This window comes from Mustela lutreola, chromosome 4 (assembly GCF_030435805.1).
Source record: "Mustela lutreola isolate mMusLut2 chromosome 4, mMusLut2.pri, whole genome shotgun sequence".
NCBI lineage: Eukaryota > Metazoa > Chordata > Mammalia > Carnivora > Mustelidae > Mustela > Mustela lutreola.
Window position 1 is genome coordinate 200117220 of NC_081293.1, and position 17143 is coordinate 200134362.

The 17143-nt window shown below is 49.3% G+C and overlaps 1 protein-coding gene across 11 annotated transcripts in view; it reads left to right on the forward strand.

The window, feature by feature from the left end:
- The window catches only part of RBM33 (RNA binding motif protein 33), a 132467-nt gene that overhangs the window by 79007 nt on the left and 36317 nt on the right, over nucleotides 1-17143 (forward strand). For 10 of the 11 annotated variants that reach the window (XM_059172356.1, XM_059172357.1, XM_059172366.1 and 7 more), the window contains exons 10-13: nucleotides 11567-11699; nucleotides 12283-12626; nucleotides 13814-14089; nucleotides 15609-15896. In XM_059172356.1, the coding sequence (XP_059028339.1) occupies nucleotides 11567-11699; nucleotides 12283-12626; nucleotides 13814-14089; nucleotides 15609-15896 (1041 nt within the window). The remainder of the gene's footprint in view (nucleotides 1-11566; nucleotides 11700-12282; nucleotides 12627-13813; nucleotides 14090-15608; nucleotides 15897-17143) is intronic. The other variant, XM_059172362.1, reaches the window with a different exon arrangement.

The following is a 17143-nucleotide window of genomic DNA, read 5'->3' on the forward strand; positions in this document are numbered from 1 at the left end:
GCTGCTAAATAATTTCTCAGTGGGTTTTTGTTGGAATTAAAACCAAAGATTGCGTTTAAAAAAAAAAAAAAAACCACTAAAAAGTTTAAATTAATCTTCTTAGCAATTACATGATTACTTAGGTTCACCCGGTAAGATTTCTATTTGTGTTTACTGTGTAGCTGTAGCCCCTCGCAGGTAGGTCTGAGCACAGGCTCTTCCCGTGGAGCGGGTGCGTGGCATCAGGTGGTGGTGATTGACACGGCCTGGATGGGTTTTATATGGCATTTCATGCAAATCGTGTTTGATGAGACTGCTGCCTCAGATTCCATTTCTTTCTGATTAGAGCCCTTGCAGATGTGAATCTGGACTTTAGTCCAGCCTTTCTTTGGAACCCCTAACTGTTTTTACAACTTGCCTGCGATGCCTTGTAATTATTAGCACTTAAGATCGGGATTGAATGACGGGCATTTTCTCTTATCAGATGTACGAGTAGTAGCAGGCAAGTGTGGGACGAGAGGCTTCCAGCTGTCAGACGTTGTCAGGCTCGCAGGGAGGGAACGCGGTTGAAAATGCAGGTGACATGATGCCCAACATCCTCCATTTGCTGGTGGGTTTCTGATTAATCATGATTACCATATATTATCATACCATCAGATTTAATCATATCAATGCGTTCCCATCTGCAGCAGTAACAGGAACAGCTAACCACTATGGTAACCGCTATTAAGTATGGTGGTGATGAGATGCAGCGCCCCGCTGACGTGACTTGCCGCCCTGCCGGTGTCCCTTGTGTGTGAGATTGGCCGGGCACAAGTCTGCACGCGGGACTCCGAGCCCCGGGAGTGTATGGACTGAGACTCTGTGAAGTGGGTTTCGTGTACAGTAAGTCAGCCCGTAGGCCTCATTATAACAGCTGCCTTCTAAAAGTGTGTCCTAGAATGTCGTTTTGCGTCTTCTGCTAAGTAAACTGTTAGGTTGAAGTGCAAACCTTCCATCCATCCTCTTGGAAGCGGTAGTCTGAATTCCTGCGCGCAGCCCAGCCGACTGTGCTGTGACAGTCCGCGCTGTAACGGTCCGGCCAGTCCAGACTGTCCAGCTCTCAGAACCTCCTGTGTGTGCCAACAAGATCTTCATGGCCCGTGTCTACCATGCATCCTGCAGAGCACACCAGTTTTTATCTTAAATACTTTCTCTGGAGTCTCTGAAGACCTGGAATTCTTTTAAAATGCATTTTTAAGATAAACTTTGAAAGAGGCCCTATTTTATTATAAAGGACTGGAAAGCACGTCCTCAAAAGATGAGAAACTTAAACTTCTTGTTATGTGCAAGCTTGTGAAAATTCACAAGTACCCACAGTTGTGTAATCACTACAGTTAAGGTGTCGACAGCAGTCGTGTCTCCCCAGTGGCTTCCTCTTGCTGCCCTTCTGTGGTCACTCCTCTCCCTGTCCCGGCCCCCACAGCCAGATCTGTTTCCGGTCACTGAAATCCTGTCCCGGGATGGTGTGAGTCTGACTGCCTTCCTTGCCACGGTGCTCTTGAGAGCCTTTCCCCGTACGCGGCTCATCTGTTTGTATTGGCAAGTAGTGCTCTCCCGTGTGGATGTACCACAGTCGGGGCATCCATTCGCCATGTGGACATTGGGTTATTTCTAGTCTTTGGCTACTGTGAGTAAAGTTGGTATTAAATGTGTGCGTTTTCTACGTGAACGTAGTAGTCGGTAAATAGCTAGGAGCAGGGATTGCGGGTCTCGTGGTGGGGGTATTTATCGATGAGAGTGTTCAAACAGACTGCTCGCAGTGGCGGAGTTGCTGCTCTGCTTTTTCACTGCGTCCTGTTCTGAGTGAGGAGATAGTCCTGGATCCCGTCCTTGGACATCGTTGGGCAAGGCAACAGTTACCGAGTGCTCACGGTGTCTCAGAGTTGGCTCAGAGCTTGGGTTCCACAGCCGCGTGAGGGTAACGTCTTCTCCAGCTCACAGAGGGGGACCCGAGTCTTGGAAGGATTCAGTTGCTCAAGTTCACATAACTGGGTGCGGACGGGGTTTTAGCCGCGGCAGTCCGAGTCTCTCAGTCCGGGCGTACCTCTCCCTTTCTCTCTGAGTATGTTAATCCAGACCGTGTTTAAGATTGTGACTGTCAGTGAGAGCTGGAGTGGCCACGTTTGCTCTGGGAGGGCCCGTACTGCCCTTCGGTGGGATTGTTGGGGGGGACAACAGGAGGCGTGAGGTGTAGGGCTAAAGGACTTTTCGTTGCTGAAATATGAGACATAAGTAGGCTGCGGTGTGTTCATCAAAGCAGTGTTTTGTACTGAGTTAGAGATGCTCTAGTGTGTCTGCTGGCTTCACTCTGAGCCCGTAGCATTGTCTCGTGTGGCTCCATCCGTGTGGAGTCCGCGCGCCCGTGCCCCATCTCCGAAGGCTGGTGCTTAGCGCTGGCGATGTCCTGCTTCAGAATGTTTAGAGAGCATCTCCCGATACAAAAGTACATTTTAGGGAATAGATGTAGGTATTAAATAAGGCACAATCTGAAAGAAAAAAGGTCTATGGAAAAACTGAAATAAGAGGATTAACATTGTGATCGAAGGGTACAATTTTAATGATGTCAGGGGTCACTGGTGGCCTTATTCTCTGCATTTAACCCACATTTAATCAGAATTAACTGAGACGCGGGGTTCTTAAGTGTCTGCTTGTCTCTTATATAGTTCTTTGCATTTTAAGCGAGATTAATAAATGAAAACATGCTATAAAGGAAGATTGTAATTCATTGAAAGATTCATGAAGTTTCAATGACATTGTTAAGGTATTTAATTAGTCTTATTAAAATATATCAAGTGACCCTGTTAGGGAAGCTGATAAGTCATACAATAGCCGTTAGAGCCGCTTTATTCTCGCATTATACGATTAACTTTGGGCTAAGCAATTTATGCAGAGTTCTCCTCTTTTTTTCCCCCCCCCCGTGGTTGAAGTTGTCAGTTCTTTCTGAGTAGGATTAAGGCAGATAACATCATGTAATTAACAAGAGACCGAAGAAGGGAGAGTAGTTTGCGTAAGAATTACAGGAGAGGATGATAACTTTTACCTTAGACGCTTAAAGGCATATAAAGAAAAGCAAAATAGAGCAATTAGTTGAAAGGATTAAGGTAGCCTTTTCTTTCAAAAGGCAGAAGAATTAGTACGGAAAGTTCTGTTAAGTGATATATTCCCAGCTCACTCACAGTCTTAAAATGATTGTGCATTTGGTGGAGGGAATTGGTAATTTATTATCTTTTATACCCGTGAAATGATAGAAGTTCTTAAATGAATGCTCTCATCGGGAAAGTCTCCACGATGGGGCCAGCTTGGAGCCACGGCGTGTTCGACGTCGCCTGAAGACACACTGGTCACAGCGGAAAGAGCACTTTGTAGAGCAAATCCGAAAATGGGCTTTTATGGCCTGAGTTCCGTGGACAGTGAAGCTTGGGCTAATCCACTTCTAACTGTAAACCCGAGTTTCTTCGTCCCTTAAAGGGAAAGTTGTTTGTTGTGCCTGTTCCTTGGCCGTGTGTTCGTGAAAGATACTGTGTCGTACTTGACTTGTTCGGGGTCAGGATGCGAATGAGGTTGCATGTGACAGAAAACTCAGGTAACAGTGACCTAGACCGAGTGTCTTTATGTCTTGCATAAAAATGAGAAAGTTCTGTGTTGGTATAGCCGTTCTGTGATGTTCTAGTGGCCCATCTATCACTCGGCCCAAATTCCACGCCAGATGAGGAGGAAGGATTGGGGACAAAAGGCGTGTCCCCGCTGAGGCAGACCCCTAAGGAGCCTTCCCCGGGTCCCTGTCCCACAGTGCCAGCGATGTCTTGTTGGCCAGAACCTAGTCACATGGGCACCTTGTGGCGAGTTCAGGGTTTTTTAGGTGGGCTGTGCTGCCCTTTTATTACTTAGGAAGAAGTGAGAATTTATACTGGGTAAGCGATTAGCAGTCTTTGCCACCAAGGCTAGAACTTAACGGCTGTAATTTAAGTTGTGTAAATACAGAAAAAGAGAGTGACCTCTATGTTCAAAGTGAAAAAGAAACCAGTGAGGAAAGTGGCACTGGGAGCTTCCTGATACTTGGCAATTGTTAAATTTCTCTTTCAAGAAGGCAATACTGCTGATAGCCAGTAAGAAGCTTTTAGGGTCTTAAAGCTTAAGTTTTAAAGCTCATGGAAATATTCAAGTTCTTGGGTCCTGTTGTCCATTGAGGCCAGTGGATGCAGCGAGGGGTCCACGTGTCTTCCTCAGATGATTTCTCCCTTGTGTCTGTTGTGACCTGCTACCTCCAGAGAGGGAACATTTGTCATTCTGGTTCATTTCATGGACGAGCTATTGACTTTCTTTCTGAATACTGTCTTGTATTATCTTCCCCTTTTATCTAATCTTTGTACCCCCTGACCCTTATGCCGTATTTGGCCTCTTGGAAATCGGTTTCTTTCTGGTTGGATTTGAGGCAGGTGCCCATAAAGCTGGCTCTCCCCCAGAGCCAGTGTGGCTGGGCCTGGTGGACCTGCCACGGTCCGTCCTCCATGGCGCTGGCTGCCCCAGAGGGTCATAGCCGGCTGGTGGCTGCCTCTGGGTTCAAGGTGATGCTAGCAAAACCCTCTTCCCGTTCAAATTCTGTTGGACAAACTACCAAGCCAGAACTTTGCTTGTTTACTCAACTTTAGTCAGCGCTTTTTTCTAAATTGTACATAACATCTTGGGTTCTGCCTCCTGTATCAGTTTGTCATAGGCTGATCAGATAAGAACTGCTAATTTCTTCCACCGTTCAGGTCAGCGGAGGGATTTCCATGGCTGGCTGACTGTAGGCTTGATTTAGTATTTATTGGTTTTTGTGACTCTACAGCCCTCACGTACTGTCACACGATGACCTGTACATATGTGATCGTGAAACAGTGAGACAGACGACGGAACGTGAAATAACTGTTCATAACAGGCACGGTGAGTGTGTGCCCTCTGGAGGTGGGCGGCTCGGGAGTGAGTCTGGGCTCCTCCGCTTTCTAGCCACGTACTGGGTGAGAGATACTGAAATGCTCCGAAGATTCTCTGAGCAAAACCCCTACCTTACAGGGCATTCGAGGGCTGGAAGGAGACGGCAGAGGAGTCCCCCGCAGAGTTAGCTGGCAAGCAGCAGTGGTGGGCCGCAGCCTTGGGTCAGTAGGAGCAGATTCAAGATGGGGATTTGGGGGGACAGGACTAGGCAAGGGCTCTGGGGATGCAGGTGGGGAGGGGCTGGAACTGGGCTGCTGTGTAGTTCCAGGTCCGTCTCTGGCCCTGGCCTGATCTTTGGGAGCTTGGTTGGAAGTTGGGGAGCCTGTGGCGCATAAAGCCTCCCTCGGAGTTGTCCACTGTGGGGCCGGTGCCGTGGACATCTGAGGCATTGGCCGGGACAGCATGTGCAGCAGCTGGGGCCCGAGGCGCCTGCACGTAAAGGGGACGTGGCGATGGCCCCGGGCTCCCCGCACCACAGGATCAGCTGGAGTTTAGTGACTCACCAGCCCTTAGCCCGCAGTGGCTCGGTACTGCAAAGCGTTCTTCTCACTCACCGTGTCCTCTGGGCCCCCACAGACCTCTGTGTTCACTAGTCTGGTGGGGAGAGGGCGAGGCTCACTCCTGGGAGTTCCTGTAACTGGCCAGGTCTGGGACCGGCCTGCGCCACTTCTGCTCACATGCTGTCGGCTGGACTTTGGTCACGCGGCCAGCCATGGCGCCTTGCAGGACTGGCTGGGAAATGGATCCTGGCTGGTGCTCAGGAAGAAGACGTGGGCACAGACGTGGGGAGCATCAGGGGTCTGTGTCCTTGGTGACGGCGGGGGGAGGCGGGGAATCAGCTAATTTTTATATAAAGCCAACTGGCCTCACGAGTACGGATTTCTGTTTCATGAGTGTTCTGCAACATTAAGGTAATTACATTTATCACTTTTTCTTAGTGACTTCTGTCCTTGTGTAGAACTTGGACAAATTGCTGTAAGATCTATCCAGATTTGGGCACTTATTTTAATATTGTGTACTTTTTGTTGTATGTTTTTTTTTTTACATTTTACAAGTGGCTTTTTATTATTATATATTTATATTATATTTATGGATATGTTTATCATGCTGTTAGGGTAGTATGGTCAGGTTTGCTGTTATGCAGACTTGCTCCTACCATGTTTTACTTTTCCTTAAGCATTCTCTGGCTGAAGGAGTATAGTTCTAACTTGTTGATCTGTATTTACTTTTAGGATTGACTCTGAAAAATGCCTTGTTATCGTATGTGTGCTACACGATGATTGCCAAGTACCACCGGTTTTTTATTTTTTTATTTTTCATTTTACTCTGGTTTTTTGGTCTGGTTTATGGGTGTGTCCTGCATTTTGCAGGTGTATTTTGTTTTTCTCAATGTTATATTTATTTATTTGAGAAAGGGAGAGCAGGGGCAGAGGATAGAGGGAGAGGGAGAAGCAGGGTCCCCGCTGAGCAGAGAGCCTGACATGGGGCTCCATCCCAGAACCCCGGGGTCTTCACCGCTGAAGGCAGACGCTTAACTGACTGAGCCCCCGAGGCGTCCCATGCTGTATGATTCTGAGGTTCAGTCTATAGCCCGGGCTGTGCTTCTGACCAGCAGTGTTGGAAGGATATCCCACAGACCGTCCCATTTCCATGCTTCATTCTCTGTTCTCTAAAAATGGGATGTTGCAGAGCAGAGAAGAAGCCACGTTCATCTCACTTTTCCTCTGATTATCTCAGTGCCACGGTAGGAAGGTGACCTTTGCCCTACAGTTAAGTCAGGGAACTGGCTTCATGTTGATGTTGGCTTCTCTTTGGTCCTGGTGCACTGTGTATGTTTTAAGTCTGCCCCGCCCAGGAGCCTCTGGGGCTCACTGTGCAGGGTCTGGTTGGTCTGGCCCAGTGTCCCGTAAGTCCTTCCTGGGGCACTCCGCCACCTGCTGTCTGTGTGCTTTGTGGGCAGCCAGGGTTTAACCTGCTGTAGTGTTTCAGATTCCAGTGTGGGGCTGGAATTTCCTTGCTGTTAGAAATGGGCAGTTTCTTCATTTGTTAAATATCTGTAAATGTTTGTGTACCAGGCCCTGTGCCAAGCATGAAAGTGCATTGGTGAATAAGACAGACCATAGTCTCACCCTGCACAGTCCTGTCCGTTGAAGGGCAGCGAACAGTGGGAGTGGATTCGCCAGGATGCTGACGGCTCACCCGTGCAGGCCGCCTCCTGTGACTCAGAGTGGGAATGCAGGAAGGGGGTCTCGCTGGTCTGTCGCACAGTGCAGGAGGCGACATGTCGCTTGTCAGCAGCTCTGTGTTAGGGTAGAGCATGGAAGCCGTCTGCACAAGTGTGTCACGTGCAGATGACAATAATGGCAAGCGCTGTCAACTTCTGTTATTTGCTGGTACTGTCGTAGGTCCTTTGAACGTGTTCTTTCATTTCCTCCATGAGAAACAGGTACCATCGGTATCCCTGCCTTTTACAGAGGAGGAAACAGGCTTGGAGAGGCTCGGCTGCATGGCCGGGGCTCTGCTAAGTGATGGGAGGGCCGGTGCTGCCCCCTGCCCACTCAGCTGCTGCTAGCCAGAGCCTTTCGGAGAGCCGACCGGCTGGAAGACTCAGGTTCTAGCCTTAGTGACTGATGAAGATAAAGGATTTGGGGGGCCTTGTTCCATATTGCTGACATTTGAATGCTTGTGTCTAAACGCGGATAGCATGTAGGTAATTAGTAAAAGGAAAGAAGATCTGGGAAGAGATGAAAATCACAATATTATAATTCCAAAGGGGACAAGATTTATGATCCCAATATATTTTCAGTTTAATACAAAAAAATGTCTTTAGAAGTTATGAATATTTAAAATAATCTCCCAGGAATGTACCTGGTTCTTAGGCAGCTTGGAATTTTTATTGAAAACTAACCACATTGGTTTCTTTTTGAGTTCATTCTCATAATTCAGTAACTGCTTCCTTTTAGAAACAGATGAAGGGGGTTGAGAATATATTGCCTGACTCCACCTGTGGCAAAGTCAAAATCAAAACTTAGCAGACTTTCTACTTACAGTGGAAGGGGAGCCAGTCTCCTTTTCCAGTTACATTTGGCCTTATCTATAATGAGAAAACCTATCTTCTGGAGGACTGGAAATTAACTCTCGGATGGAAGGAGACAGTGAGGGCCGCGAAGAGCCCGGTTGGCGCAGCCACGTGACCAGTCCTGTCTGGGCCTCCATCGGCAGGGGAGGGGCGTGCGGCAGTAAAACGCAGTCGTGCAATTTATCGCTTACGACAGATTTCAGAAGAAACCGAGTATTTTCCAGTTTTCTGTAAGCCCCGCATGATGTGAGCCCGGCAAGAAAACTAGCAGGAAGTATCAGGCCTTCACATAGTAAATCATGAAGAAAGTCCCAGTTTTTAGTCAAGCCAGAAAGGTCGGGAGCCTTTTTCCGCTTCCTGTAGTTGTGAACAGAGCCGGGACGGAAGGTGGGAGGCACTGCTGGTCGCTGGTTTCCGTGCAGCTGTGCGGAGGAGTGCCGGCCCTGGAGCACTTGCCTGGGACGGTCTCGGGCCTCCGACCAGAGGTGTGGGTGACGCAGAGAGACGCCGCACAGAATGGGTCCCGCTGCGGGACGCTCACCGCAAAGGAGTGCAGGTGGGGCTTGCCCGGGGCGGGAGACAGCAGTGCTGATCTGCGCGTGGTTCGGGACAATGTAGAAGTTACACTTTGCTCTCCCCTCTGTTGGAATGGGTAAAACGGTTGTAAGGGCTTAACAAGTTCTCAAATGAACGCCGCCGCTTTCCAGGTCTTGATACGACACAGGACTTGCGGGTTGAGTGGAAATAACCCCAGGAGACTCCCCTGCTTTCTCAGAAAGTATGTTTTATCCTGTCTGTCCTCTCTTCTGACACTGTGTCCCTCTGTGTTTTTTGGTCGGCTCCTTAACATAGAAGTGACAGATGCAGCGCACGAGTTAGGAGCCCTGAAGTCGGCTGAGTCAAGTTCGGGATGAAAGCTTGCCAACAAATCAGTAGTGCAGCGCTTGCAGCCCGGGTTACGGTTTAGCATACTGTTCCTGCTTTTTAATGAAAAATCTGACCGATGTAAACAATAGAGTGAAAATTAGCAGCAAGCATTCATATCAGAGTCCAGGGCTGGCCTGCCGGGGAGCTGCTGAGAGCGCGGAACAGGGCCGGGGAAAGTGGAGTGTCTGTACAGAGGACTTGCAGGAGGAGCCCTTCTTGGTAGAGATGGTGCCTAGAGTGAAAAATTTCCGAAGAGAAGGATGAGTTAGGAAACAAGGAAGTTTGCGTATGATGTGATGGTTTCCAGAATTCACAGTTCTGTTGGCTGTAGGCTGTTATTTTCACGTCTAAGTCAAGAGAAAATCTGGTTTTTAAAATCCCCAAATTTAGTAATTTTGTTAAGATTAATATCATATGGGTTGAAACTTCCCCTGGTTCATTTTCATGTGACGAGTAAAATGAACCCTTTGGGAGCTTTTAACCTGTTGCGTGTTGAAATCTCTGATTTAAAAAAAAAAAAGGGGTGCCTGGGTGGCTTAGTCAGTTAGTCGTCCAACTCTTGCTCTGGGCTCAGGTCTTGATCTCAGGGTCGTGAGTTCAGGCCCCACACTGAGCTTCATGCTGGGGTGTGGAGCCTACTTAAAAAATGGTAATTATAAAATAAATGAAATTTAAAAGAAAAGAGAATGGGGTCACCATGGGAAAATTATTTAATGTCCTGAGTTTCTGTTTCCTTGGCTGTGAGATGGGACTCGTGCCCCTGCTGTGCTGCCCAGTCCTGAGCTCAGATGGTGGGGTCTCTGCACAGACCTTGGCATGGAGTATGTACGTAAGCCACTGGTGACGAAGGTGGCCATTGTACTGGGGACTTGTGGCCCCAGGGGCCCCATGCCCATTGGTTCTTACTCTTGAAGTAGGTGCTCCCACAGTATCCGTTCTCAGTGGGCTCACGTTGGCCTTACCAAGGTGGTTTATTGAAATCCTGGACAAATCACTGCATCGTTAGTCACGGAGTGGTGGTGGGGGTGTGTCCAGAGCATTGGCTCCTGAGTGCAGAGGCCGAGCATCCGTGTGAAGTGGAGAGAAGTGTCTCCTGCGGTGGTTTGCTGGTAATGAGACCGTAGCCTTGGTTCAGACCCTGCCCTGGGCTCTGGCTGAGTTCTCCGGCTTCTGGAGTCAGCTTCGCTGGGGCTGCAAGACCAGCCAGAGGAGCCCGAGAGTCGGCCTGGATCCGGGTGACCCACCCAGTTCCAGACCCAGCACTTCACCAAGGCCGTTACCCGAGTCTCCCTCATCAGGGGACCGTTGCTGCCCCTGCGCCCCGCACGCTGGCAGGTCCACAGGTCGTTTCAGTACTAGGCTGGGTGTTATGGCTCGATCTTTGAGCTTGTGCCCGATTCTCAGAACATGGACAGACCCAGTGCTCCTGAGAGTTGGCTTGGATCCTAGGGTTCTCCAGGGCAGTTCCTTGGGCTCTCCCAATGGTGACAGTCCTCTTGCTGATGGGCCACTGTTGCAGCCAGCGGGCTTTTCTGGAGCTTTTCGTGGGTGCTCTTCCGTTTACTGTGCGGCGTTCTTACAATGCCACGGGGAAAACAGACTTAAAAAAAAAGAGAGAAGGGAGGGAGGTCAGTGTAGTTTGCAAAACATACCAGTGTAAGATGACGGCACATTTAGAGATGACAGCTAAGTGTATCAGTAATAAAATGACAGAAAAAGACTTAGCATTTCAAGTTTATGAGAAGACAGTGATTTTTAAAAGTTGAAATACTGGCTGAGTTTCAAAGAAGAAGATATTTTTAAATGAAAATTATTTTGATGATCTGTATAATTAATGAATTCTTTTTGGAGAAGTGGGAAAAAAATGGCGAAGCTTTCTTTAAATGCCTCACTGGGAAAAAAAAAAGAGAAAATGCAAATGTGGTGTTTTTAAAGATCTCCGCGAATACTTAAAAGGCAAACTGAAAAATGAAGTAATTTAGCTTGTCTCTAAATAGACTTCTAGTGGAAGAATGTTAATCTGTGAGAATTCAAAGTGTCTTATCCAGTGGAATCCAACTGTGAGACATTTCTTTTGTAGCAGAGTGGTTTCTTAGACGTTTCACGTTTTCCTGTTACCGCAGAGCTTGCTGTGTCTGTAAAGCTGCATGTTCAGTGTCTTTTTCTTTTTTGGAAGTAAAGGCTCCATGATTTATGGTTGTCTTCAGAAGGTAGCAAATCACAGCACGTTCGGGGAGATCAACGCCGAGGATGCTGAAAGTAGACTTTCAGCTTTTTAGGTGAATGGGCCGGAAGGGTCAGGGGTCAGTAATTGCATGGATTTCGGTAAGCTTTTAAAAATAATTTTCTTGTTTTGCTGTAGTGATATCAGAACATGGAATTCATGTTTTGATGCTGCATTCGATGTTTGCCTGTTTCCTTATGGTAGGATCACTTACTGTGCAAGACCTTGTGGGAGCTACGGGACACAGTTGCTTGATGTTTTCAGGTTGAAACCCCGTGTATCTCCATTTCTAGAAATGGCCATTTCCCTGCCTCTTATCTTGTTTTCCCATTGTTCTGTAGGGGCCTCCAGAGTTCCCGCAGCACACACCTGGGCCCGTTCCCAGCAATTTCAGCCAGCCTCCCCGACTTCCTCTCCAGGACCAGTGGAGGGCCCCGCCCCCGCCGCAGGAGCGAGACCCTTTCTTCTTAGGAGGTAACGGACCGAGTGGGCTCACAGAACAGAGTTCTCTTGGGTGATGCGCCCGAGTACATCCATGTTGCAGACAGTTGAGCTTCCAGTAGGAGGTTCTTGTGAAGAGTGTCACATTTTGCACCAGAGCACCTCCTTGCCACTTCAGATGCTAACATTGGACATTGTTGGTATCTGCAGTATGAGAATCTCCTGCCAAGGAGGCGGTCCTCTGTAGGAAAGGATCGATGAAGCAATCTAGAAATGAGTTGTAAAGTGTAGACTTCGCATCCTGCCCACCACTTGTCATTTTTGTTCCCAGTAAGATGGCACATAAGACTGCTGTTGGGGGTGCCTGGGTGGCTCAGTGGGTTAAAAGCCTCTGCCTTCGGCTCAGGTCATGATCCCAGGGTCCTGGGATCGAGCCCCGCATCGGGCTCTCTGCCCAGCGGGGAGCCTGCCCCCCCCCTCGCCTCCTGCCTCTTTGCCTACTTGTGATCTCTCTCTGGCAAATAAATAAAATCTTTAAAAAAAAAAAAAAAAAAAGTGCTGTTGGGTGATGGGCATGTTGTGTGTGAGCCGAGGGTAATGTTGCACCACTGTTCAGTTTCAGGTGAACCAAGGTTCCCGAGTCATCTCTTTCTGGAACAGCGAAGCCCCCCGCCGCCACCGCCGCCCCCCACACTTCTTAGCAGCACTCACCCAGTGCCCACCCCTAGCCCATTACCATTCACTCAGCCTGGACCAGCGTTTAGTCAGCAGGGACAGCAGCCCGTGTTCCCCAGAGAGAGGCCCGTTCGGCCAGCCCTCCAGCCGCCAGGTCCCGTGGGGATCCTTCACTTCAGCCAGCCGGGCTCAGCGGCCACGCGGCCCTTCATCCCTCCTCGGCAGCCCTTCCTGCCCGGCCCGGGACAGCCATTCCTGCCCACCCACGCACAGCCTAACCTGCAGGTACGCATCAGGCTGTGTGGAGGGGGGAGCACCAGAGCTTTGGGTCTTTGTGTCTCAGAAGGTGACGTTCCTGTGCCGTCCGAGTCTGCTAGTGTGTGGAGGTTATGTAGAGGATAAGGGTTTAGTCTTAAACATGCTACTTATTGAAGGCAACTTTCTTGACAATAATATTTTTCTCCCTAATCGTAGGAGAAATGAAAAAATTCAGTATTTGATTTTTTTTAAAAAGGTGGTACAGCTAATAAAGTGAGGGCATGTTTTGATACTACCTTTGCTCCTCATTGCAAGATTCTGGAAAGGTTCATCAGTGGAAAGAAAGTTTTTTGTCAAATTATGTTCCTGCAAAATGTGGCAGAAAGATTCTTTGCGTGGAGGGAAGCTCGGAGTCGCTATTCCCCTGTGGTTGGGAAGATTTGCGTGCCCCCTTCTGCAGGCGGTGTTGCACGGGGGCCTGGAGCTTCCATGAGCTCCTTCTTGCCTTGTATGACTCTGCTCAGATTTAGCCCTACTAGTGAGATACAGAATCACGGTATCCTTGAATCAACTATTTGAAAACATGCAGACTATCGAAATTAAAAAAAAAAAAAAAATTCAGTGTTAAAGTAGGGTAAAATGTTTCTTCATTTTTTTAAAATTAAAAACTATGAGTACATCCCCGTTGTATCAATGTTTGAGTATTTAAAAAGGGAAGTGAGAAATCCCAGGGTCTGGGAACGGTCACCACCAGCATTCGGGTGCTGGTGGTCCCCGGGGGTGTGGTGCAGCCTCGTCACCCTGCCTGGTTGGCGCGGCAGCAGGCTCCCCTGCTCGTGAGTCCCTCTCGCCGCCGCCTTCAGAAAGTGCTGCCCGGGTTTACAGGCCGTGGCCGCTGCTCTCGGCACACGTCCGTCGCTTCCAGTAGTCTAATGTCAGAAACTCTGCCGTCTGCGTCCGCAGCGCTGTGTGCTTGCAGCCGTGGTGGTTTCCTGAGAGCAGACTCCTGGAGTTTTGGGGCTGAGAGGACTCAGGGCAAATATAAAATGTATAAGCTTAGCTTTTGGCAGGTCCTTTTAAACCTCTGTCCACAAATTCTAGAATGAAATTTTAGTGCCACTTCAAGTTTCTGCTGCTGGGGTTTTTTTGCGCATTGGAACATCACCAGTGTGTACCTTTGCAAACTGTCCTGTCTCTCTCTTCCGGCCGGGAAGGGGCCCCTGCACCCCCCACTGCCCCCGCCGCACCAGCCGCAGCCCCAGCCCCCGCAGCAGCCCCCGCTCCAGCCGCAGCACCAGCCGCCGCTCCAGCCGCCCCCGCAGCACCAGCCGCCCCCGCAGCCGCCGCACCAGCACCAGCACCACCTCTCCGTCCCGCCGCCGCCGCTCATGCCCATGGCGCAACCCCAGTTCAGGCCTCACGTCCAGACGGCGCAGCCTCCGCCCAGCAGCGGCCGGATGCAGTGCCCCCAGCGCCAGGGCCTGCGGCATGTGAGTGTCTGCCCCGGGTGAGGAGGGGCGGTACTTGGGAGCTGGAACATTCTCCAGTTCCGATTTAATTATTGAAACACGTACAGTACGTTTCTGTAAAGTGAGTGTATGTTTAAAAAAACTGCTTCCTTAGGAAACGGATTTTCTTAGGACTACACAAATTAAGGAAGTCCCGTTTGTGCCAGAAAGACTGCACTGATGTTCTGTACCTCCTCCTCTTACTTCTGGGTATCTAGATATTTTCATAGTGATCGGTGGTATCATTCGTAGACACATAATTTTAGCAAATGCTTGTGGTGGTGGGCACTCTGCCTTTGCCAGGAGCCTGCTTTTTGATGGCTGGATTGTCTCTGTCTTCTTGGGCTCTGAATAAATAAATAAATGAGTTCAGGAAGAATTGTCTGATCAGTCTCTGTTGCTAGGCACCGTTCGAGTTCCCGGGGAAGTACCCGTGAACACAGGGGCCAGTTTCCTGCCTTCATGAGGCTGTATTTAACGGTGGGAGATGAACAGTGCGTTTAGCTATGCGGGTGCAGGCTGGGGGCCATCAGCTGGTGTGTGACTTGTCTTGCACGGAAGGAAACTAGGAAATGTGTGTTGCTCCACAAACACAAGACAGTAGTCTTTGCTGTTGTCTTGTTTTCCATTAAGTAACTCCATAAAGAGGCTGATGGTTAAAGCGTTGGGCCAGGGGAGGTAATTAGTTTTTCCTTTAAGTACTCTGCCCTTGAGCTGCAGCTTTAAGTGTGTCACTTAGCTACTTGTAATTTCAGTTTTCTCATGCTCACTAGCCTTTCTTTCTTTGCTAAAGTAGCATTGAGACTAACATGATGTAAGAAATGAGGAAGGACTGGGGGAGAGCTGCGTTGTAACAGAGGCTTCGTTCTGCTACAGCAGCGTAACAGATACACCCCTGCCTGGTGCCCTTGGGCCCCGACCTGGTGCCGTCGGAGCTCCGTCCTCCCCGAGCCGTCCCCACGACCTGTGCGCCCCTCCAGCTGTTGGCTCTCTGTTAAGAATCTGGGGGAGGAGTAGGGCGAAGAATTTCCTCTCGGGTGAAACTTCTGAGCGTGTTTCCCTGGCAGGGTGTGGTTTTCGTAGGATCTTGACGGACTGCTTGTTCTGTTACTGTTCCACCCGAAATGTAGGGGCCCCGTAAAAGCGGTGCCCATCGCCCTTTGTTGGCCCGATCTGTTTTGTTAAAAATGTCAGTCCCCGTCCTCAGGCAGCAACTGCAGTCCCGTGGTGGTAATTTCCATTCAAAAGGAGCCTGTCCGTAGGCAGGTAGGGTAAGCTTGACCAGGCCTGACCCTCAGCAGTAGCGTGTGCTGCCCCACAGAGCAGGAACAACTGTGCATGAAAGAAGGTGTTCACATGGGAAAGTTATCAGTGCCCCAGAAGGAGAAGTCCTGTAGTAATTAGCAGGATTCTTGTCATATTTTTATCTAAGAATGTACCTTTTTACGTTCCTTCTCGCAAGTACGCAGTTGAGGTTTCCGTTTCTGTCTTCTCATGCTAGAACACAACTTCTCAGAATGTGTCCAAACGGCCCCTGCAGCAGCTGCAGCCGGCTGCCCCAAGGAACAGTAATCTGCGGGAGCTGCCCATCGCACCGGCGCACGTCATGGAGATGAGCGGCAGCCGCTGCTCCTCCACGCCCGCGGCTCCCGGGAAGCCTGTCGCCAGCACATCACCACCCACGAGGCCGGGGGGTGGGCCCAGGAGTGCACAGGGCAAGACCGAAGCCAAAGTCAAGCCAGTCAGCCCTGCGGTTCAGCCCAAAGAGGAGGCAAAAGCAGAACCAGAGGTAAGAGCATTTTCATTACAAAATCTTTGATCTCAAATGGAAAAGCCTTATCATCAGCTCGTTCCTCTCAGTGTCCTCTTGTCCAGCAGGTTTTTCATAAAACTGTCACTTTTTTCCAGCCGGATCCTTCAGTGAACCCAGCAGCCATGTCCGTGTGAGACGCACTCATCCTCGTAGGTTTATGATGTTAGCGTTTGTGTGTTTGTCTGGTTGTAGCTGGTGCTGCAGAGCCTGGTACCTCCAGGGGTGGGTAGCAGGTTGTTGGATCTGTTTGCCTGATGGTTCCATGCGAGGGGGTTCAGTCCTGGCTGTTCCCCTAGAGATACAGATGCCGCACTGGAGCAGATCTGTGCGGCAAAGCTCCGAGCCCAGCACAGGAGTCTGCTGTCCCTGGGTTAGTAACGCACCCTGGGAGGGGGCCGCCGTTCACAGCGGTGGCCTTTGTGTCTGGGGTGTGGGAAGAGATGAGTATGTGGAAGTTACACCAGTGTTTTTTAAAGGTACGTAGAAGGTATACAGTGAGTTCGTAGCATTTATTAATATAATGAAAACAGCAGTGTGAAGAACTTCATGAGGTAATATAGGCATGAAATAAGTCACGCTTTCTTTTTTCTTTTTCTTTTTTTTTTTTTTTTTAAAGATTTTATTTATTTGTCAGAGCGCAGGCACAGGCAGGGGCAGCAGCAGAGCAGGCAGAGGGAGAGGAGGAAACAGGCTCCCCAATGTGGGGCTCTATCCCAGGATCTTGGGATCACGACCTGAGCTGAAGGCAGATGCTTTACCTACTGAGCCACCCAGAAGTCCCTAAGTCATGTTCTCTTAATCAGTTACCTTCCCATTGAAATTTGGAGGTGGGGTCAGATTTTACTAATAAACTTTTTTTTTTTTAGGATTTATTCATTTATTTTTTTAGAGAGTGAGCTGGTGGGAGGGAAGGGTGGAGGGAGTAGGAGAGAGAATCCCAAGCAGGCTCCTCGCCAACTGTGGAGCCCGACGGAGGGCTCCATCTCACTGGTCCTGTTACCGCAACCTGAGCCAAAATCAAGATGGAGTGTTTGACGGACCACACCACTCAGGCGCCCCGGCTTCCCTAGTGAGTGCTTGGAGCAGCGGTCATGTAGCATTACCACATGAGGAAGTAAATACAAAGTCAAGATACAGTGTTAACAAGTAAGATCATATTAAAAGAAGGGGTGAGTTTTTTGGTTTTAAAGTCAATATATGAAAAAATTAGGTAGATTTACAAA